The sequence below is a fragment of the Zeugodacus cucurbitae genome, chromosome 3 (assembly GCF_028554725.1).
Source record: "Zeugodacus cucurbitae isolate PBARC_wt_2022May chromosome 3, idZeuCucr1.2, whole genome shotgun sequence".
Classification (NCBI taxonomy): Eukaryota; Metazoa; Arthropoda; class Insecta; order Diptera; family Tephritidae; genus Zeugodacus; species Zeugodacus cucurbitae.
In genome coordinates this window covers 26543406-26567359 of record NC_071668.1, presented here as the reverse complement: position 1 = coordinate 26567359, position 23954 = coordinate 26543406, and the positions used below count along the sequence as shown (strand labels likewise).

General features: G+C 40.1%; 1 protein-coding gene across 1 annotated transcript; it reads right to left on the bottom strand.

The window, feature by feature from the left end:
• Nucleotides 1-18474: 18474 nt before the first annotated feature.
• On the bottom strand, nucleotides 18475-22426 carry LOC128920511 (uncharacterized). Its single transcript, XM_054227899.1, has 2 exons — nucleotides 20687-22426; nucleotides 18475-20018 (listed from the first exon to the last, which is right to left on the bottom strand). The coding sequence occupies exons 1-2, from the start codon at nucleotides 20858-20860 to the stop codon at nucleotides 19245-19247; spliced, it is 948 nt and encodes a 315-aa protein (XP_054083874.1). The 5' UTR covers nucleotides 20861-22426; the 3' UTR covers nucleotides 18475-19244.
• Nucleotides 22427-23954: the final 1528 nt, after the last annotated feature.

Sequence of the window (23954 nt, the reverse complement as noted above, 5' to 3'; positions counted from 1 at the left end):
GGAGTTAGCCTGCCTCCTAATGTGTTCCAGATAATAAGATTCTGCTCTTGACAGAATTGAATTAGTCGATTTCATCTCTCATTTCTGTCACCGTATTGACCTGTGGGACTTTTGACTTCTTTGACTTCTACTGACTTTTGCATTAAAATCGCTTTTAATTATATACATATATTTCAAGTGGTTTCGTTAACCGCATAAGTTCATCATAGAAAGTTTCTATATCGTCACCACTTTTGTCGGCAGTTGATGTTCCAGATTTGTATAATATTAATATTAGGGGGTTATGCCTCTCTGGATGCATGAAGTTCGGATGGTTTTTATACTCTCGCAACAAAGTTGCTACGAGAGTATTATAGTTTTGTCCACATAACGGTTGGTTGTAAGTCCTAAAAGTAAACAAGTTAGATATCGGGTTATATATATCAAAATGATTACGGTGACGAGAAAAGTTCAAATCCGGATGTCTGTCTGTCCGTCCGTCTGTCCGTGCAACGGATAACTTGAGTAAATATTGAGATATCTTAATGAAACTTGTATAACATGTTCCTTGGGACCATGAGAGGGTTGCTTTCGAAAATGTGCAAAATCGGACCACTGACACGCCCACAAAATCGCGAAAACCGAAAACACATAAAGTGTCATAACTAAGCAATAAATATGGTTGTAAAAGTAAAATTTGGAACAAAGGATCGCACTATGAAGGGGCATATTTCGATATAATTTTTTTGGGGAAGTGGGCGTGGCCCTGCCCCTTAATCGGTTATTTGTAAATATCTCGCGAACCAATGAAGTTGTATAAACCAAACTTTCTGCAGTCGATTCTCTTACGTACCCCACCACACACCATGAAAATAGTTGAAATCGGATAATAACCACGCATACCTCCCATACAAAGTTTAGGTTGAAAACTACTAAAAGTGGGTTAAGTCACTAACGAAAAACGTCAGAAACACTACATTTTACAGAAGAAATAGCAGAAGGAAACTGCACTCATATTTTTTTACAAAATAAAAAATGGGCGTGGCATCGTGGCCACTTATGGGTCAAAAGCCATATCTCAGGAACTACTCGTCCGATTTCAATGAAATTCGAAATTTTTATACTCTCGCAACAAAAGTTGCTAAAGAGAGTATTATAGTTTTGTTCACATAACGGTTGTTTGTAAGTCATAAAACTAAACGAGTTAGATATAGGGTTATATATATCAAAATGATCAGGGTGACGAGACGAGTCAAAATCCGAATGTCTTTCTGTCCGTCCGTCCGTCCGTCCGTGCAACGGATAACTTGAGTAAAAATTGAGACATCTTGATGAAACTTGGAACACACGTTCATTGGGACCGTGAGAGGGTTGCTTTCGAAAATGGGCAAAATCGGACCACTGCCACGCCCACAAAATGGCGAAAACCGAAACCACATAAAGTGTCATAACTAAGCCATAAATAAAGTTATAACAGTAAAATTTGGAATAGAAGATCGCACTAGGAAGGGGCATATTTTGATGTAATTTTTTTGGGAAAGTGGGTGTGGCCCCGCCCCCAAATCGGTTATTTGTATATAACTCGCAAACCAATAAAGCTATATAAACCAAACTTTCTGTAGTCAGTTCTCTTACATACCCTACTACACACCATGAAAATAGTTGAAATCGGATAATAACCACGCATACCTCCCATACAAAGGTTAGGTTGAAACTTACTAAAAGTGAGTTAACTCAGTAACGAAAAATGCCAGAAACACTAAATTTCACATAAGAAATGGCAGATAGAAGCTGCACTCAGATTTTTTTACAAAATGGAAAATGGGCGTGGCATCGCCCACTTATGTGTCAAAAACCATATCTCAGGAACTACTCGACCGATTTCAATGAAACTTGGTTTGTAATAGTTTTCTTACATCCCAATGATATCGATTCAGAACTTTGCACAAATACTACCTTTATAGTGTGGAAGCCCCATTCTAAAAATCGCCGAAATCGGACCATAGGTTTTCAAGGCCCCATGTATCGAACATGAGGACCTCGGTGCTTCTAACCTAATATTAGGGTTTCCAACTTTCAATGGACTTTATACAATATATATGATTATATTATATAATATAAATAAAGTTAAATGAATAAATTGCGAGAGTATAAAATGTTCGGTTACACCCGAACTTAGCCTTTCCTTACTTGTTAATATTTTCTTCATGCCCTGATGACACTTGTGTAAAATGGATGAAATGGGTTCACAACCACTATAACTTCACATGTAACTCAATTTCGAAGTCTATTTTATTCCTTCACTTTATAATATATACAGTGGAACTTCCATAACTCGAACTTCTATAAGTCGAATATCGCCATAACTCGAACTTTTGAATTGACAATAGCGCTTAGAAATCAAATTTCATGCAAATTTCCTTATGATATTATATAACACTTATAGATTTCATAAATCGTGTAACAAAGGCATGAGATACAGACGTTAAGAGCCAAACAATAGCAGAGTGCAACAAACAAAATTACAGAATACATGTTTTAATGCATTTAAATAAAAATAAAACTAAAATTGTGGGTAAATCTATATTTTACAGCTTTTAAAAAATTTATGTTTTAAAGAAAATTTCTATAACTCGAAATCTCTCTAACTCGAAGTTTTTTTGTGGTTTATGGTGATTCGAGTTAGAGAAGTTCCACTGCACATAAGGAACCAATGAAGGTGAAATAAAACTTTACACAAATACTGTATATGATCTATGGCATCACTTGTTAAAAAATTTTCGAAATCGGACTATAACTTTTCAAAGCCCCGAATAGCGCCCCCATGGTAATTTTTCACCGAAAATTTCGGTAAATCTTACAGGTTTCCGAATTTAATTCAGAGGAAATATTTTTCTTCTAATATCTATCTATCTATCTATCTATCCTTTTATTCTTTCCTCTAGCTCTCATATACCTTTGATATATGATTTTAAAATTGAATCAAATTGTGTTATCTTAATAAGAATATATAAATAAATTGCGAGAGTATAAAATGTTCGGTTGCACCCGAACTTAGCCTTTCCTTACTTGTTGTTCAGTATGGTTGGGCATTTCATCAACTTGTGGTCAACATAATCAACCTCTTGAGACTCATAAATCATTATTGTATAATAACACAGCCACACAAACCAAATGTTTGTCATGACCTGGGGGGGGGGGGGGGATGGAATCTTGTTATTCGATGGTTTTAGAGGTCGCTGATTGCGAATTCGGTGCGGTTTTTCAATATTAAAAATGGCGGATCCAATATGGCGGACGCTTCTTTGAAAAATTCATCGGAATCGCTTGAATCTCGTTACTCGGGGGGTTTTCGGGATCGTTGATTACGAATTAGGTGTCAGTTTTTCAAAAATCAAAACCCACCCCCTTAAAAATCTTATATTGAAAACCGCTAAAAGTGCGTTAACTCACTAACGAAGAATGTTAGAAACACTAAATGCAGATCTCAGATTTTTTAACAAAATGGCGTGGCGCCGCCCACTTTTGGATCAAAACGCATATCTCAGTAACTACTTGACCAATTTCAATGAAATTCGATCCATAACAATTGTTTGGCATCCTAATGCTATAGTACCCAAGCCAATCATTACATATATTTGATGATATTACACGAATCGAAAACCAGCCAATGTCAAATTGTTAACAATTCATTGGTCACTATAATATATGTACATATATGGAGATGAAATCTTACGATAGGATCTCCACTGTAAACAAATATTTTGAAATACAGAAAGTGCTCCAATGCGAAGGTAATATGTTACTTTTATCGTTCCCCAAATAGGTGATGAAGAAATAATAGTTGGAAAAAGGCAGACAGTGGGCTTAACCATTAACTTTTACCAACGTCTTTAGGTGGTTGATTAAATAATAGAGAATAAGATGATGATTCGGAATATGATGGATGAATAGGATGAAGAGAAGGTGAATGAATACGATTTGGTATGCTCTGGTATGCCGAATGATGTAACTGGAAGGATTGAGGTAGTTCCACGTTGTCAAGATGATTCCGATTGGAATGAAAGTGATGAAGAGTTCATCAAGGTAATTTTGGCGAACCAGTTTGAAGACGGTTTTCACCTAATTATAGCGTGAAATATCACTCCTTCGATTTGGTTCAAAAACGAATTGATATCTTTGTTAATATAATAAGGGTTCGGACCCCCATGGATTTTTTTGAGAAAATGATTGTCATCGACGCTTCTACAATGATTGCTAATGTGCCGATCTTTGTATTCGAATGGTTATAAATGTAAGAAGTTGAAAACGGTTCTAGCCACTAATTCAACCGACTAAATTTTTACTTAAATTGATTAATTAAATAAATATTAAACAATGATTTGGATGATACTTGCTTGGATGATACTCGCGAATGAATGTATTCATTTGCACTGTCAACTGAAAGATTCTCTAATGAACACAAAAGAAGAGTTGAAAAGAGTCAAAACGTATTTACGCGAAAGTATGGGCCAAGAGAGACTCAATGCTTTAGCACTACTTTCAATTGAAGCCAACTAGTTCAAGAAATTGATTACAACGACATAATTGATGATTTTGCTCAGACGAAAGCAAATAAAGAAAACTGACTGTTATTTATGTTGTTAATATTTATTTGTATTGTTTAACAATTATACTTTTATGACATAAATAGTATATCTTAATAATATGAACGGACTCAAAGAAATAAAATTTCATCCTTTAAAAAGGGCGGCTAATCAGACAGGGCCTAGGGCGGCAAAATACTTAATCCGCCACTGGATGGTGTAATATTCGTAAGGAAAAAGAACTCTAAATGGCGCTGGCCTTGTGAATTGCGCACAAAACATTTTACGTTGAACGCAAGTGTTTTGCGCAATTCTTACTTAAACTGCCCATTATTCCCAGGTGAGGACACCCATTTTTCTCAAAAATTAAACAAATTTAAAGTTTTTTCTTTTAATTACTTATTTGTCCATGAATGAATTAATAAATAGCAATGAAATCATGCGTCAATGGGTTAATAAAATTACATCAATAAATTGCGAGAGTATGTAATGTTAGGTTACATCCGAACTTAGCTTTTCTTTACTTGTTCTGTTTTGAAATGATTAATTACCTAATTAAAATAACCATTTGGTTAGTTAGAGAAATATGTTCTAATACCTTCTCATGTCACTTGTAAATTGAAACCAAGTTAATTAACACAGCTGAGTTTTCAAAAACTTCAAATGTCAAATTTGCAAAAATATGTAAGTAATGTAAACTGAAGCGACAAATATCACTGGTGTTAGGCTGAAGAGCTTTTATTACAAACAAGTACCACAGGACAGGGAGAATTATATTGTTTTCGGTTGAAGATAGAAACATTTTAGCATTCTTGTATCCTGGTCTATGTCGAAACCTCCAGTTCCAAAATGGACTTAGCTGATTTTAACTCTAAACATGACATAGAATCCAATTTGTATAAAAAAACAATCTAAATGTGGACGTTCACATATATAAGTAGTTCATGTCTAGTGTGAAAAATAATTCTTCGAAAATTCGAAAGTTTGCTTAGCAGAAATGATGTTGTTACTACGTTTGTTGCTGCTTTCGGTATTGGCGCAAGTCGAACTCTACCACCATTAGAACCCCCAATGGAAGATCCTGAACTAAATCCCATCTTGAGAGTGTCACAACGCAATGGAATTAGAGATTCGAATCGTCCTTGACTTGTCTACATTAAATTATGGAAAATACTAGTTAATTGGACTTACGTATGTTTGTGTCTTCGGAATGAACGAAAGGCTTTAATAAAAGGTGTAATGAATACCTTGGAGAGGTCTCATGCGTACATTTTGTAGGATAATCATATTCTATAAATAAAGGAGCCCTGATTAAATTAGAAAACTACAAAATATATATTCAAAGTCTTGGTAACCACTTTATTACTGACTATAACGATAAGTATCCATGGCGGGTATCTGACTGACTAATCCAAAAGAACTGATTTGAATAACTAACAAAGTTCAATTACTCTACTATTTGTAATGGAAACCCCACATACTGTCTTAGTGATCTTCGAAAACGACCAGACCTGCTAAAAAGGTATATCACAACAACAACACAGTAAAGAGAGCTTTGATTTAAACTCGGATATTCCAAAGCTATGCATTTAGATGTTTATTAGTGGGTTAAACTCTCACACTACTGTTGATAGGGCAACAGTGTTTTTCGGTGATTTTTTCCATCACACACAAAAAAAACATGAACTCCATATAAAGAAGAGTATTTAATTTGGTGCTGAATTTACTAAAAGAGAAATTAGAAAAAACCTCGTTCAGGAGACCAATTGAACCTGAGTGCAGATAAGTGTTAGCGCTCATGTAAATAAATATTTTACTTTATTAAAGTCCGAGTATTCTACATGCATATATGCATGTAATCTTAAGGGTTTTAGCTCAAGGTGCAAAGTGACAGACCCTTGCATGGATGTTTCGCATGGGAGTCTCAACTGTAAGAGCAATCGCTTTGGAGACATCCCAGCATACATGGAATGCCCTGCATGCCATATATATTGCATCCCCATATGAGAGTGAATGGGCAAGAATTGCCAATGATTTTTACAATATTATTGGGATGCGCAACTCCGTAGGAGCCACTGATGGAAAGCATTTTCAATTGAAATGCACATTCTGGCTCTTTATACTATAATTATAAAGTATTTTATAGCGTGGTACCACCAGTTGACCACGACGAAATGGTGGGTCTTTGGGGGAAGTGTATTAATCAGATTAATCTTCAACATGCTAAGGCGGCCTCCGCAAACCTATTGTTTCGTCAAACAACAGACGAGACCGATGTCGTCTATATCCAGGAACCGTTGCTCAGCAGTAGCGGTGTCTCTGGATTAAGGGCAAGGAGCCATAAGCTGGTGATGGCCATTGTACAGGTAAGTTCAGAGCCTGCTTGCTGGTCCGAAAAGAACTAAATGTTTTTCTTTTGCCCAATTTTAGCAGCAATAATGTCGTGACCACTAGGCTGGAAGGTAACGCTAGAGAACTCTGGCTAATCTCGACATACATGCATCACGACGACGAGTAGGAACCACCTCCGGCCATGCTGAAAAAGGCCCTTCTTGGTGCCACGCGTGGAAGAGTCGACTTAATTATTGGCTCAGACGCAAACGTTAGACCCACGGTCTGGAGAAGAACGGATATCAACGTGACAGGTGAGTCACTACTTGACTTTATTAGTAGTTAGGACTTATTCATTTGTAATAGGGAAAACTCTGCTACTTTTGTGAATGCGGTCAGGGCGGAAGTCCTTGACCTTACCTTAGTATCTAGGGACATCGCGCCACAGATCTCAGAATGGAAGGTTCTAAAGGAGCATTCCTTCTTGGATCATAGATATATTAGTTTTAACATAGACAGAACACGTCAAGCTTGTAAACCATATAGAAAACTTAGGAATACCGATTGGGACCTATATGGTAGAAAACTTCGTTCCGCTCTTCCGGTGGCGCCATCACGAGACTGTGTGCTCTCTGCTGGTGCCATAGACGAGTGTGACGAGGTATTCAGCTCTGCGTGCAGGGCTATCCTAGAAAGTTCCTGTCCTCTCTGGTGGACACCGGAGCCTTCTGAGTTTAGATCTTCAAGTCGAAGGTTTTTCAACAAGGCTCGAAAAAGTGGTCTAAGTGACGATTGGGCTCTGTACAAAGCAGGACTTGCCATTTATAAATCTGAGATTAGAAGATCCAAACGGTCTTCTTGGCGATCCTACTGCGAAAGCGTGGAATGTTGCCAGGAATCCTCGCGATTTAGACACATTCTCGCTAAAGGTCCAACTCCAGTAGGCTATCTGAAAGATGGAACTGGTGACTGGACTTCGAGTAGTGAAGGGTCATTGGAGCTACTTTTGGACGCTCAATTCCCAAGAAACCTTTTAACGGAAGGAGCATCCATCGAGGAGCTTCAGGAGGGCGGTATCGCCTTCCTTGACATTCTGGATGAACGCTACGTAACCTAGGCTTTGAACTCTTTTAAGTCGTTCAAGTTTCTAGGACTGGACGGCATTATACCTGTGCAGCTACTGCGCGCGGCAAAGGTGTCCTGCTGGTTGGTCCCTATCTACGCGAGCTGTGTTAGGTTAGGCCACATTGCGGTGGCTTAGAAGCAGGTAGGTTTCTGTCGGAAGCTCTCAATTAACGCCAGTTTTCGGCTGCAAGACTATTGCAGCATCTTTCAGGCAGTGGTAGCTGTCTTCAAAGTAGCAGTAGATATACTACTTCGAAGTGTGGCATCCTGTCCGATAGCAGAGAGGCTATACTCTCTTTGGACTCGATGACAGTACATTCTAAGCTAGTAAGAGAGTGTCTAACATCATTGTCTGTAGCTTCAGACTACATTAAAATCCGATTTGTGTGGGTACCCGGTAACCGCGGAATCGCTGGAAACTGAAAGCGGATCAGCTTGCAAGAGAGGGTACCCTAGCTACATTGACGCCGGAGTGTGGGCAGTCCGTGGTCCACTTGCGTCAGAGCACTGGACATACTGTCTTTGAGTGAGCTCCCCAAGCGCTGGAGAGCAACCAGCACCTGCGCAGTAGCGAGATCCTTTTGGCCCACATGGCTCATCTCTCCGCGATCATTGGAGTGTTTACTGGTCATTGCCCAATAGGCACATACGCAGTGATGCTAGGGATTATGTCAGACGCTAGTTGCCCAAGCTGTTTGGAGGAAGGCAAAGAGGAATCGTCCAAGCACTTCCTCCTTCAATGTCCAGCATTCGCCAGACTTAGGTTAAAGCACCTCGGTAGGACCCAGCGAAGTAACTGGAATCGACATTAGCCTCGTCGATATTAGCTTCGTCGCATCATAAGGGTATTAATGATCCGTTAGGAGTTTTTCCGGGTGTCACAATTTACAGTCGAATTTGCCTTAGTGAGAGTCTCTGCATTTTCGGAGATCTACCTCTTAACATAACCTAACTGAAGCCAACTGAAAAACTTACAATTGCTATTCATGAAGCGAACTTTGTTTTCACTTCACAATCAATTGCGAATGAAGTAAAAAACCATTTCTTCCTTTTAATCAAATAATAGTTAATCAAAGAGAGAATATTATTCAGGAAACGATTGCAAATTAGTCGAAGTCCACTTGACACAAGAATTTAAAGTAAGAAATTATTTGAAGTCTAAACTGTCTGAAATAAAGGTTCAAGAAACATTAGAATATCTAACGAATCGACCAAATTTCAAAAATGGCCCATTATGAGAAACCCGATTATAGAAAATAGTTATGGTCACAGGTGCAGAGATAATCGAGAGAAAGCCGGACCATTTATATTCAGTTTTTAGACCAAACGTAATTCTAGTTAACGAAAACATTGCTGATGTACAAGACTTCCTAGAATCGCCTTGCCAGATGAGTCTCTCTATTCGGTTAATTTCTATTAGGGAAGTAAGAACTGAGAAAATACAAATTAAATGGCTCTAAAATACCAGAAACTGAAAATGTCAAATACCTTGGTCTTTATTTGGACAGATGATTCACTTGGGAGACACACGTAAAAGAGAAAACAAATTCAGCTTAAATAAAAAATGTACTGGCTTTAAGTTTGCGATCACAACTTAGCCTTGAAAATAAAGTACGACTTTACATGTCAATCTTTAAGCCAGTTTGGATGGATGTAATGTAGTTATGGGGAACGACAAGTACATCCAACATTGAATACTTATGTTGTATCTTCCATATAGATTTGAAGTAGTTTTAAGAAGATTTTTAGCAAATTAAGTAATTGGAGAACAATCCATTCTGTCATTATTACTGTATTTATAAATTTTCTGATTGCAAATCAAGTATATATAGAAGAAGAATATTTTCTCGAAATACATATGTGGTGATTTATACAGTTGAAATTGAATCTATCGGAAGGTCTGAAATATTATTGAATTTGTGTATATAGGTAGGTATGTAGGAGTGCTGCCATATAATTATATGGCCCAATTAGCACTAGATGTGCCATTTTGATGCACTATTCGTAGACCTTATCATTTACTGTTCTCCCGTTTCATCTTTAGCCTCAAACCACTTTGTGTTTTCGATGAAGCTACTTATGTCCGATATGCTTTTAGTGGATATCCATTCAAGGCTTGTTGCCTGATGGCCTCCAAGTGTCCTGTGTCTGATCTGCGTTAGGGCTAGACATTCACAGAGAAAGTGGAATATTGTTTCCTTATTCCCCTCTAGTTCACAGCCTCGACAAATGTTATTATAGGGTATGCCCATTTTCATTGCATGTTCTCCAAATGGCCAATAACCCGTTAGAGTAGCTGTAAGTCTGAAAATACTTTTCCTGGACCTATTTAATAATACCCCAGATCTAGTCTAATCATATTTTGGCCATATCTGTTTAGTTATTTTGTATTTTGTTGTATTCTTCCATCTGTTCTCTGCTAATTGTTCAAATTGTATGTTGAGCTCTCTTTTGATTGTTCCTAGCGGGCATGGTATTGGCATAGCTTCGGATTCGTCTAAAACGGCTCCTGCTTTTGCCAACTCGTCTGCCTTTTCGTTACCGAAGCTGTTCCTATGGCCGGGAACCCAGACCAAGTCTAATTGTACTTTGTCTTTCAGAGTGCTCAATGCCTTCTTGCAGTTATGGACTACGCTGGAGTTGGTCAGTGGCGTCGACAAAGCTAGGAGCGCCGCCTGACTATCTGTATAGATTATTGCTTTTTGTATCCTCTGGTAGTTAGCCAATAGAGCTTCACAGGCCTTCTCTATGCCCAGTACGAGAAATTTTAAGATCATCGGAGTATATACCTGTGCCTACTCCGCAGTCCATTTTGGACCCGTCGGTATTATTCTATAGTATTTTTCTCCCTTATTAGGCCTCTTCTCCACTCTTGTCTAGAGGGTATCCTCACCTGGAATCCCCTATTGAAGTCTAACTCCGGGATAATGAAATCTGATTTATTGGCATTTACTTTAACTCTGTTCAGAATGTCGCTATGTCCATAATTTTTCTGTTTCCATCCACCTAGCTCCTTAATTCTTATAGCAGAGCATGCAGCTATTTTATGGATATGGATGTCTATGGGTAGTTGGTAAAGAAGCACATTAAGTGCCTCGGTCGGGCAGGACCTTAAAGCACCTGTAACTCCTACGCAGGCTGCTCTTTGTAGTCCATTTAATTTCCTGATATTATATTGTTTCTTTAATGCAGGCCACCAGACTAAAGTATTGGTCTGATGACGGCAGTGTACATCCACATGATTATATTTGGCCTAAGGCCCCAGTTCCTGCTGACGATTCTCTTGCAGGTGTAGTAGGCCATATATGCTTTCTTTGTTCTTTTATCTATGTTCATTTTCCAGTTCAATTTGGTGTCTATCTCAATCCCTAAGTATTTTGCTGTAGGTGACAGAGAGAGAGGTGTACCATTGAGCTCCGGTAGATGAAATTGGGGTATTTTTGTTCTGTTAGTAAATAGCATCAGTTCTGTTTTGTTGCGGTTAACACCTAGTCCGTTATTCATGGCCCATAGGTTTAACCTTCTCAAGGCTCTTTCCATAATCTCGCTGACTGTTGAAGGAAACATGCCTGATACCATCAGCACTATGTCGTCGGCGTATACTATTGTTTTTGCTTCTCCTTCGTTAGGTTGGAGTAGTACTTCGTTCAACGCTACCACCCATAAGAGTGGCGAGAGGACTCCTCCTTCAGGTGTCCCCCTGCTCACATAACTCTTTCGTGTAGCAGCGCCGTTTGAAGCTATTATCCTTCTGTTAATAAGCATCGACTGTATCCATCTGCACACCATGTCGTTTATACCGCCATGTGCCAGTGAATTAATGATTGTGCTTATTTCTATATTATTAAAGGCTCCTTCTATATCAAAAAATGCAGCCATTGTGTACCGTTTGTGATGTAGTGATTTTTCAATTACATTTATCACATCATGAAGGGCAGTTTCGGTTGTTCGACCCTTCATGTAAGCATGTTGTGACTTCGATAATGTATCTGCCATGATTGATCTTATATGTATGTCTATTAGCCTTTCTAATACCTTCAACATGAAGGATGTTAGGCTTATAGGTCTGAAGTCCTTAGCATTATCGTGCGTTCTTCTGCCTGGTTTGGGAAGAAATACCACTTTGATTCTTTTCCAACTTCTTGGGATATAAGATAGTTGAATGCTTGCTTTGTAGATATTGCTGAGCCTTTGAACTATTGGCTCTTCCAGCTTTTGTAGCATTACAGGTATTATGCCATCTGGTCCTGCCGCTTTAAATGGCGAGAAACCGTTTTTGTGTATATACATAGTATATATTTACAATTTCACTGGGAAATATTTGGAAATATTAGAGCATTTGCAAAAAGCTACATAAGCCGAATTTGGAAAAAGGAGATATCGAGCGGAACGCACACAACTTTGTAATGTAAAATTACACTGAGAAACCAATTTTTACGCATACGAAACATCTGTGTGTGTGTGCGAGTGTGTGGAATACTAAGTAAGAGCTGCTTAACCATATTTTCCAATTGAAAAATATTCACAAGTAATAAATTATATTTTTCGTTACGCACATTTGCACTCGATGCCAATAAGCCTCACACATATGCCGGCCTTATTACAAATACATACGTATATATTATACTATATATGTGTGTATGGGTGTGCGTGTGTGGGGTGTTGGCTGCATATGCATGGCTGTCCAGTGAAATTACCATTTGAAATTTATTTTTTATCACAACCAAAAATTTATGGTTTTCACAGTATTGTTAGGCTGCGGCAAAATTTTCTTCTTGCACTTTGTCGACTTGCTGCAGCAACGGTAATAGGAGTATAGTAGCATATTTACACCACATAAATTATCTGAAAATGAAATGCATTGCATTAGGGCATCGATGGCTTTGCTCTGTGTCTTCTATGCGAAAATGTACTTACTTGCATGCATTCATACGTATATATGTATATGCATAGATGAGTCGTGTTGTTGTTGTAGTGGTTTCAATTCTCACACTAATTTTGACTCATTTCGCACAAAACTCCACTGTTGGTACAGTGGAACAGTTAGCAAATGCTGACGATTACTTTGAAATTCTACAATATTTCTTGATCTTTAGCAGTTACTGTTAGTTCAACTATTTAATACTGCAGAAATCACTAGATAATTCGAATATCAATGCGGAAAGCCATGACATCAATATCGTTGATGAGATGCTCTGAAATGAAAACTTCGTACCAGATAGCACAAAGTGATTTCTGTATTCACAGCTTTTTAAAATTAATTGAATACCTCAGAGGTGGCGTACTGTGCGCACCAAAAGCGCTTTTTTTGCTATGGATCAGAGTATCGAAAAACACCTACACTAGTTCATGCGCCATCGTCGACGTTCGACTGGAATTTATTCGAGCCCGCCGCTGCAGTCACTTGCCCGATATCATATGTAAAGTCTTTATATTTATAATAAGACTAAATTCTTGACCATAACAAATTATATGCGTTTTATTTCTTCTTGAAAACCACATGTCTATGAAAATAACTTTTTAATAAAAGGTGATCTATTTCGAGGTTCCCTACTTGTTTAAAGAAAAACACAGACAATTCAAATTTAATGGGAAATATGTATTACCATTCGAAAGAAGATTGCTTAGCATTTATTTTTTGAATATTATAACTTTCAAATGTTGGCCGCGGATACGTCTCAGTGGGTCCATCCGTTGAGTCCAATCGATGACTCGTTCGATCATTTCGACTGGTAACTGGCTAATGACACACGTGATGTTTTGCTCCAAGACCTGAATCGAAGCGGGATTTTCCGCAAAGACTTTAGACTTTACATATCCCCATAGGAAAAAATCTAACGGTGTGATATCACACGATTTGGTGGCCAATCGACCGGTCCAAAACGTGAAATTATCTGCTCACCGAAGTGTTCTCTCAATGAATCCATGGATTGATGCGATGTATGTGAAGTGGTGCAGTCTTGTTGAAACCAAATGCGGGTATCATGGCGTAAAATGCGGCAAGTCGTTTCATACGAGTTACTGCGAACTGCGTCGAATCGACTCTTCACGGTCGTCGTGTACACTCTCAGCTACCGCTGCTATATTTTCAGTTGGCCGATTATGTTGATCATAAGTTGGGCAAAGCGCGTGAAAAACATTATTTATGGAACGTGAATTTTCGTCATAAAGTTGAAGTTAAATTTGTAAAAGTTTTTCAGACGGAAGTCTTTCCACGAAGGAATGCGAAACAATATAGAATAAAAATTAAATGACAGCGGGAAACGGACTCATAGGTGATCTGTCTTTTAAAAACAGTAGCTCTAATTGGATCACCCGATAAAACGCTAGAAACACAGCGCATAATTCTGCGTGCGAATTTTGCCAACGCGACACACTATACCATACTATAATATTTTGAGGATACTTTTTGCAGCCCTGCTCTACATTCAATATGCGGACGCTGCCATTGGCCTACTCTATTCCAAACGAAACGCATGCGAAACATTTTCGAACTTTTAATTTTACATAAAACACACAAAGTCAAGCAAAAGTGCGAATGCGATTCAGATTGAGACAAAGTTTGGAAACCAAAATAATAAAAGCCGCAGAAAACGTAGCTCGACTGCTTGCCGTACCGACACTCAGAGGCGCTGAGTGCGTATGCGATTTCGGGGCATGTCGAAGCGGAAGTTGAAATCAAATTTATGGCAATTTATGGCCTGACATATGCCATCAAAGCGTGTGTGCGTTTGAAACAGAATACTTATGAATGCCTTCAAGTTTGGCCGACAAAACACTGGATTTGCGGCGCTTTTGCTATTGCTACAGCCACACCACACTACAGTCAAGCACACAGCATGCCGCAACTCTAATGTGAATATGTGTATATATATATGTATGTATATACATATGCATATATGCTGCTGACGGTGCATGTTGCCGACGCAGGCTCATATTTACATAAAATATATGCAACAGTAGCTGAAAACGCGCTTGCATACATCAACGATCACACAACGAACGTGGTTATGTGCTTTTGTTGTTGTTGTACACACATCTGTAAGCGCATATTTGCACTTTAGTAAATTCACACATTCACGAGTGCTTCTGCACTGGCTTATTGTATTTTTGCGGTCTCTAACTGTAAATTGAAAATAAGACATTCAGTATTCGTATAAATTTCGCACATTTTGTGATGTAATCTACACATCTGCGTACATATTTCCATGCATGTATGTGATTGGCGTTGCAACCGTTTAGCCGGTTGTAGCCGAATCAACGATAGTGCGCCACCTCTCTCTCTCCTTCGCAGTTCGGCGCCAGTTGGAGATCCCAAGTGTAACCAGGTCGCTCTCCACCTGGTCCCTCCAACGGAGTGGAGGCCTTCCCCTTCCTCGGCTTCCTCCGGCGGGTACTGCATCGAACACTTTCAGGGCTGGAGTGTTTTCGTCCATTCGGACAACATGACCTAGCCAGCGTTGCCGCTGTCTTTTTATTCGCTGAACTATGTCAATGTCGTCGTATAACTCGTACAGCTCATCGTTCCATCGTCTGCGGTATTCGCCTTTGCCAATGTTCTGAGGACCATAAATCTTACGCAAAATTTTCCTCTCGAAAACTCCTAGTGTCGTCTCATCTGATGTTGACATCGTCCACGCTTCTGCACCGTAAAGCAGGACGGGAATGATAAGCGACTTGTAGAGCTTGATTTTGGTTCGTCGAGAGAGGACTTTACTGTTCAATTGCCTACTCAGTCCAAAGTAGCACCTGTTGGCAAGAGTTATTCTGCGCTGGATTTCGAGGCTGACATTGTTCGTGTTGTTGATGCTGGTTCCCAGGTATACGAAATTATCTACGACCTCGAAGTTATGACTGTCAACAGTGACGTGGGAGCCAAGACGCGAATGCGCCGACTATTTGTTTGATGACAGGAGATATTTCGTCTTGTCCTCATTCACCTCCAGACCCATTCGCTTCACCTCCTTATCCACGCGGGAAAAAGCAGAACAAACGGCGCGGTTGTTGCTTCCGATGATATCAATATCATCGGCGTACGCCAGCAGCTGTACACTCTTGTAGAAGATTGTACCTTCTCGGTTTAGCTCTGCAGCTCTTATATTTTTTTCCAGCATCAGGTTAAAGAAGTCGCACGATAGTGAGTCACCTTGTCTGAAACCTCGTTTGGTATCGAACGGCTCGGAGAGGTCCTTCCCAATTATGACGGAACTTTTGGTGTTGCTCAACGTCAACTTACACAGCCGTATTAGTTTTGAGGGGATACCAAATTCAGAGTTCGCGGCATAAAGTTCCTTTTCGTGATGTCGAAAGCAGCTTTGAAATCGACAAAAAGGTGGTGTGTGTCGATCCTCTTTTCACGATCCTCCAAGATTTGGCGCATGGTGAATATCTGGTCCATGGTGGACTTTCCAGGTCTAAAGCCACACTGATAAGGTCCAATCAGTTTGTTGACGGTGGGCCTAAGTCTTTCACACAGTACGCTCGATAGAACCTTATTGGCGATATTTAGGAGGCTTATCCCACGGTAATTGGCACAGTTTGTGGGATCTCCCTTTTTATGGATTGGGCAGAGCACACTGAGATTCCAATCGTCAGACATGCTTTCTACCGACAATATTTTGCAAAAAGCTGATGCATGCACCTTATCAGTTCTTCGCCGCCGTATTTGAATAGCTCGGCCGGTAATCTATCGGCCCCTGCCGCTTTGTTGTCCTTCAGGTGGGTAATTGCTAATCGAATTTCTTCATGGTCGAGTAATGGAACATCTATTCCATCGTCATCGATTGGGGGGTTCGCCAACTCCTGGTGTTGTACTTTCACTGCCATTCAGCAAGTCGGAGAAGTGTTCCCTCCATAATCCCAGTATGCCCTGGACATCGGTTACCAGATTACCACCTTGGTCTCTACATGAGGATGCTCCGGTCTTGAAACCTAGTCGCTTCATTTTTTCATAAAATTTTCAAGCATTCCCACTGTCTGCCAGCTTCTCAAGCTCTTTGTACTCACGCATTTCTGCCTCTTTCTTTTTTTGTCTGCAGATGCGTCTCGCTTCCCTCTTCAGCTCTCGGTATCTATCCCATCCCGCACGTGTTGTGGTCGTTTGCAACGTTGCGAGGTAGGCAGTCTGTTTTCTCTCCGCTGCGAGACGGCACTCCTCATCGTACCAGCTTGTTTTTTGTCGTTGCCGAAAACCAATTGTTTCGGCTGCAGCGGTACGCAGTGAGTTTGAGATGCCATTCCACAGTTCCCTTATACCGAGATGCTGATGAGTGCTCTCAGAGAGCAGGAGTGCAAGTCGAGTAGAGTATTTCGTGGCTGTCTGTTGCGATTGCAGCTTTTCGACGTCGAACCTTCCTTGTGTTTGTTGACAGGCATTCTTTGCTGCACAGAGGCGGGTGCGTATCTTCGCTGCGACCAGATAATGGTCCGAGTCTATATTTGGTCCTCGGAACGTACGCACGTCTAAAACACAGGAGACATGTCTTCCGTCTATCACAACGTGATCGATTTGGTTCCGCGTGTTTCGATCAGGAGACAGCCAAGTAGCTTGATGTATTTTCTTATGCTGGAATCTGGTACTACAGACGACCATATTTCGGGCCCCAGCGAAGTCGATCAGCCTCAGGCCGTTTGGCGATGTTTCGTCATGGAGGCTGAATTTTCCGACTGTTGTGCCAAAGACACCTTCTTTACCCACCCTGGCGTTAAAATCACCAAGCACGACTTTTACATCGTGGCGGGGGCAGCGCTCATAGGTGCGTTCTAGGCGCTCATAGAATGCATCTTTGGTCACATCGTCCTTCTCTTCCGTTGGGCGTGGGCGCAAATCAGCGATATGTTGAAGAACCTCGCTTTGATGCGGATTGTGGCAAGACGTTCATCCACCGGGGTGAATGCCAGGACTCTGCGATGGAGTCTCTCTCCCACCACAAATCCAACACCAAATTTGCGCTCCTTTATATGGCCGCTGTAGTAGATGTCACAAGGACCCACCTTCTTCCGTCCTTGTCCCGTCCATCGCACTTCTTGGATGGCGGTGATGTCAGCCTTGATTCGTATGAGGACATCAACCAGCTGGGCAGAGGCACCTTCCCAATTAAGGGTCCGGACATTCCAGGTGCATGCCCTTATATCATAATCCTTAAAACGTTTGCAGGGGTCGTCATCAAAAGGGGGGTGTCTCATCCGAGGCTTTCGTAGATTTTTCATTGGTACTTCGTTTTTATGTGGTGGGTCCCAAGCCCTACGCACAACCGCATAAGCGGGCTTCGCCTTCTCACTTTAGCTCGCCTTCAAACGGATGTCTGTTAGCTACCCAGAGGATACTTGGTCTAAAAACGGAAATCGTGAGCTGATTAAACCATGTGGAGAAGAATCGTTTCTGGCCACTCCCAAGTGAATGACAATCAAAAACTTTCCTCACTTGCGTGAACTTCTACACATGATCCCATCCTCCAATGCATATGCTAGCGATATTGGGTTAGGAATGTGTTTAAACAATTGCTCATTGCAAGTGCCCAGCCATTTAGATTTTATGAAAGTAATGGCCTTGTTACACGTAACGAGTAGAGCGGCGAGACAGTGACTCGGCCGAGTGCTCGTTTCGTTTAAACAGTAAGGCGAGTAATGAACCGAGTCAGTGGGCGAGTATAGTGGCGAGAGAGTCACTAGAATCACATTTTGTTTACTAGGCCGAGAGCTTCGTTTTTCTTCACTCTTTTGCCCCTTCTGAGCTAATCACTGACTCGCTCGTTGCATGTGAACACTCGTTCGGTCTTCACTCGCCACTCGGTCGATTTTCATGTTGTTTATTTAGTTTCAATTGAATTTTGCATTGTGAAAGAATTAAAATGGCAAATAAGTGGAATTATGATACAACTGTGAAATTTATTCAAAATTATAAATTACACCAATGCTTGTGGAATTTTTCATCTGCGGATTATAAAAACAAACACAAACGTGAGGCTGCACTTCTTGCCATAGTCCAAGAAATGAATATAACAAACTTTGGAGTGACAGAGGCGAAGAACAAAATAAAAAATTTAAGATCGACCTACAGCCAGGAGAAAAAAAATTGAAGATTCTAAAAAATCAGGAGCTGGACTCACCAACGTCTACAAATCAAACATAAAGTGGCTACACGAAATGGAAGAGGTGTTCGCAAACGAACTAAAAAGACAAACGTTTGAAAATGTAAGTTTATTAAATATTTCTTTATTAATCTTAACTAATCATCCTGTTTTGCCATGGCACTGCACCCTCATTGGAGAAATATTCCGCATATTTTTCACACAAATCCCTAGCTGTCTTTCCAGCGTAGTTGGTGTTGTGATCGGTAATACTGGGCAGCCCTTGAACAAGTTCTCTTCGCCAAGCTCCTGGAACTATTACACCAGAGTTGATATCCTCTTCATCAACACAACCACTTGGGAAATATGTAGTTGAGCTTTTAGTTCTGAGCCAATTATGCAGAGCACATGCAGCACGAACTATTTTGTCAGTTGTTTTGACATCCGTTGGAATAGGTGTATGAAAAATTCTGAATCTGCTCGCTAGAATTCCAAACGCATTTTCGACTATTCTTCGTGCTCTAGATATACGATAGTTAAAAATTGTTTGTGCTGTTGTGAGATTTGGTCCACCGTATGGTTTCAATAAATAACACTTCAATGCAAAAGCGTCATCGCCCACTAAAAATCCACCTTTGGGTAACATATTGTTTTCAAGGGCTTGGCGCAATGCACTTTGATTGAAGATTCCTGCATCCGCATTTCTTCCATTTGCTCCAATATTTAAACAGCGAAAACAATAATCATGGTCCACGACAGCCATTAAGACAACGCTATTGGTGCCCTTATAATTAAAATATTCACTTCCACAATTTGGAGGTGCAAAAATAACAATATGTTTGCCATCAATGGCACCATGGCATCCGGGAAAATTCCACCTGATTTTAAATCCGTTTTCAATTTTTTTCCATTCATCATTGTCCGGTACCTGAAATAATATTTAATGATATAAATTTAATATTTCAATTTACAGATTCCTGCATCGTCTTCAACTATTGAAGTTGAAACTGAGCAATGCCCAGCTTCAACACAACAAAGTAGCTCTAATGGCGCATCAACAAATAAGGCGGTTCCTACTTCTATGCGTGGACAAAAAAGGTGCCGAGACATCGTACAAGCCATTAATTCTTTAAGCACATTGAATGAATCAATAAACCAACAAGAAGAAGAATGCTCGTTTGATGTGTTTGGCAAAAATGTGGCAGTACAATTGAAAAATCTTTCTTTTGAAAATGCATTAATAGCACAACAGAAAATATAATGCATTTTAAGTGAAATCGGAATAAAAGATTATAGAGAGAAGTCCAGAAGTACAACATCGTTTTCCAATTACAGCTATGATTCATTCTCCAATCCTCCATCAAACCAACCTAATTTTGATGAAGGTCATGACAATTATTCATTTATAGTGGAAGGCACTGATACTACACCATCGGAAGTGGTGGTTACAAGCGATATAATTCAAACTGCACTGGAATCAGCTATTAATACAGATAATATTGAACATGTTGCAATTGAATAACTTTTTCTTATAATTATTTTTTGCATTAAATAAAGGCTACTGAAGGCGAATTTTATTTTTCAATTACAAATTACCTTTAAGAATTCTTGTAAATAAAGTGAAATAGCTTCCATAACTTCTGGTATTACTGCAGATATTGCTGAGCGGGAAATACGGTACATTGCCTGCAAAGAGCGATAGCTCATTCCCGTTGCCAAATAAGTTAACGCTACTTGTAGTTTAACTCGTGCAGGAATAGCCTCTCGCATGACAATATCAGTTCTTTGTATATTTGGAGTGATGTTTCGAAGGTTTCTATATTCATGCGCAAAAGCGACTTGAATTCTTCAGGATCTTCTGATTCCAATTCTCTAAAGAGGGTATTTGTTGCACCAATAGCGGATCGTCTCAATATCCACGGTCTTGTCCACACTCTATTATTTTCTGCTTCCAATAAATCCCACAACTCTTTTATGAGATACGGTAGAACTTCATTAAAAACTCTTTTAAAATGTCTTTGAAAAACTTTGAAAAACTTCACTGTCTAACTAGATGAACAAAATACGTGTAAACCTCTACTCGCCAATGCAACTCTCTCGGCCGAGTATACTGTCTCACCACTGTACTCGTTACGTGTAACAAGGCCATAAGGAAGGAAGTAGGCAAGACCAAATAATTCCATAATGAATAATAAACAAAAAAAAATTCAATAAGAAACTTATATGTAAAAAGTCTCTCTTAAATTGACAGTAATAAACAAAACAAGTAAGGAAGGGCTATGTTCGGGTGCAACCGAATATTTTATTACACAACCCATATATTCGACATAAAGTCCAAGAGAATAACGAAAATCATCATATATAGTATATGAGGACTGATGTAATACCTCAACTGATTTCACTGATTCTCACCACCAAGGTATACTATATCCAAGACTATACGATCACTTAATTTTGCTAAGATATCTCACATATTAACCGATATATGCGGTATAAAGCACACCGGAGGTTTGATAATCCGAATATACGGTATATGGGAGCTAGGGGAAGTTATGACCCGATTTTAACCCTCTAAATTAAATTAAAATATCTGAGAGATTTTCATGTTCGATATCCGTGGCATTGAAGAGTTATAGTCCGATATCGACAATTTTTCCACAATTGACGCTACAGTCAAATACAGTATTTCTGTAAAGACTTATTTTTCTATTTTCTTATGTCAAATTTATGTTCTCTTTCGCTCATTTTCAATAGCAACCCTCCCACGGAGGGTTATTGCTTTCAAGGACAGACGGAAGGATATACGTCCGTCGTACGTCGAATCCACTCGTCATCCTGATCATTTATTTATATATAAACTCTTATCTAACTCTCTTATTTTTTGGTGATACAAACAACCGTTTTGTAAACAAAACTATAATACTCTGTGCAACATGTTGCGAGAGTATAAAAATAGACAATTTAGTAGAACAAACGCGAACAAAAAACTCAACCATGCGTGAAACCCCGACGTTACTGACTGGAATCATAGTCTTCTAAACACACGAATTGGCCGAGAACGACGACGAACAGGACGAACGAACCTCATCAAAACAGGATTCAAATGGGTTTCAAAATATTATAAACGATATATATATATATATTTGGCGTAGAAACCGCTTTTAGCGATTATAGCCGAATCCACCAGAGCGCGCCACTCATTCCTCCTTTTTGCTTTTTGGCGCCAACCGGAAACACCAAGTGAAGCCAGGTCACTTTGCACTTGGTCTTTCCACCGGAGTGGAGGTCGTCCTCTTCCGCGGCTTCCTCCAGCGGGTACTGCATCGAACACTTTCAGCGCTGGAGTGTTTTCATCCATTCGTACAACATGATCTAGCCAGCGTATCCGCTGTATTTTTATTCGCTGAACTATGTCAATGTCGTCGTATAAATCGTACAGCTCATCGTTCCATCGTCTGCGGTATTCGCCGTTGCCAATGTTCAGAGGACCATAAATCTTACGCAAAACCTTTCTCTCGAAAACCCCAAGAGTCGTCTCATCGGATGTTGTCATCGTCCACGCTTCGGCGCCATACATCAGGACGGGAATAATAAGCGGCTTGTAAAGTTTGATTTTTGTTCGTCGAGAAAGGACTTTACTTTGCAATTGCCTATTCAGTCCAAAGTAACACCTGTTGGCAAGAGTGATTCTGCGTTGGATTTCAAGGCTGACATTGTTGGTGTTGTTAACGCTGGTTCCCAAGTAGACGAAACTATCTACTACTTCAAAGGTATGACTGTCAACAGTGACGTGGGAGCCAAGACGCGAGTGCGCTGACTGTTTGTTTGATGACAGGAGACATTTCGTCTTGTCCTCATTCACCACCAGACCCATACGCTTCGCTTCTTTATCTAGTCTGGAAAAAGCAGAACAAACGACGCGGTTGTTGCTTCCGATGATATCAATGTCATCGGCATACGCCAGCAGCTGTACACTCTTGTAGAAGATTGTACCTTCTCTATTTAACTCTGCAGCTCGTATAATTTTTTCCAGTAATAAAGAAGTCGCACGATAGTGAGTTACCCTGTCTGAAGCCTCGTTTGGTATCGAACGGCTCGGAGAGGTCCTTCCCGATCCTGACGGAGCTTTTGGTGTTGCTCGACGTCAGTTTACATAGCCGTATTAGTTTTGCAGGGATACCAAATTCAGACATCGCGGCACAAAGGCAGCTCCTTTTCGTGCTATCGAAGGCAGCTTTAAAATCGATGAAAAGATGATGAGTATCGGTTCTTCCCTCTCGGGTCTTTTCCAAGATTTGGCGCATGGTGAATATCTGGTCCATTGTCGATTTTCCATTTTTTTTTTGGGCTTTAGTCTTTCACACAATACGCTCGACAAAACCTTATATGCGATATTGAGGAGACTTATACCACGGTAGTTGGCGCAGATTGTGGGGTCTCCCTTCTTATGGATTGGGCAGAGCACACTAAGATTCCAATCGTCAGGCATGCTTTCTTCCGACCATATTCTACAAAGAAGCTGATGCATGCACCTTATCAGTTCTTCGCCGCCGTATTTGAATAGCTCGGCCGGTAATCTATCGGCCCCTGCCGCTTTGTTGTTCTTCAAGCGGGTAATTGCTATTCGAATTTCTTCATGGTCGGGTAATGGAACATCTATTCCATCGTCATCGATTGGGGAATCGGGTTCGCTCCTGGTTCCTGGTGTTGTATTTTCACAGCCATTGAGCAGGTCGGAGAAGTGTTCCCTCCATAACCCCAGTGTCCTCTGGACATCCGTTACCAGATTACCTCCTCGGTCCCTACATGATAATGCTCCGGTCTTGAAACCTTCTGTAAATCGCCTCACCTTTTCATAAAATTT

What these genes read in the sequence shown, in the direction of transcription:
- LOC128920511 (XM_054227899.1), bottom strand. Translation starts at nt 20,860, where the DNA reads ATGCGAGAGGCTATTCCTGCACGAGTTAAACTACAAGTAGCGTTAACT. An exon ending in ATTTACAAGAATTCTTAAAG is followed by an intron (nt 20,019 to 20,686) that starts GTAATTTGTAAT and finishes ATATTATTTCAG; the next exon opens with GTACCGGACAATGATGAATG.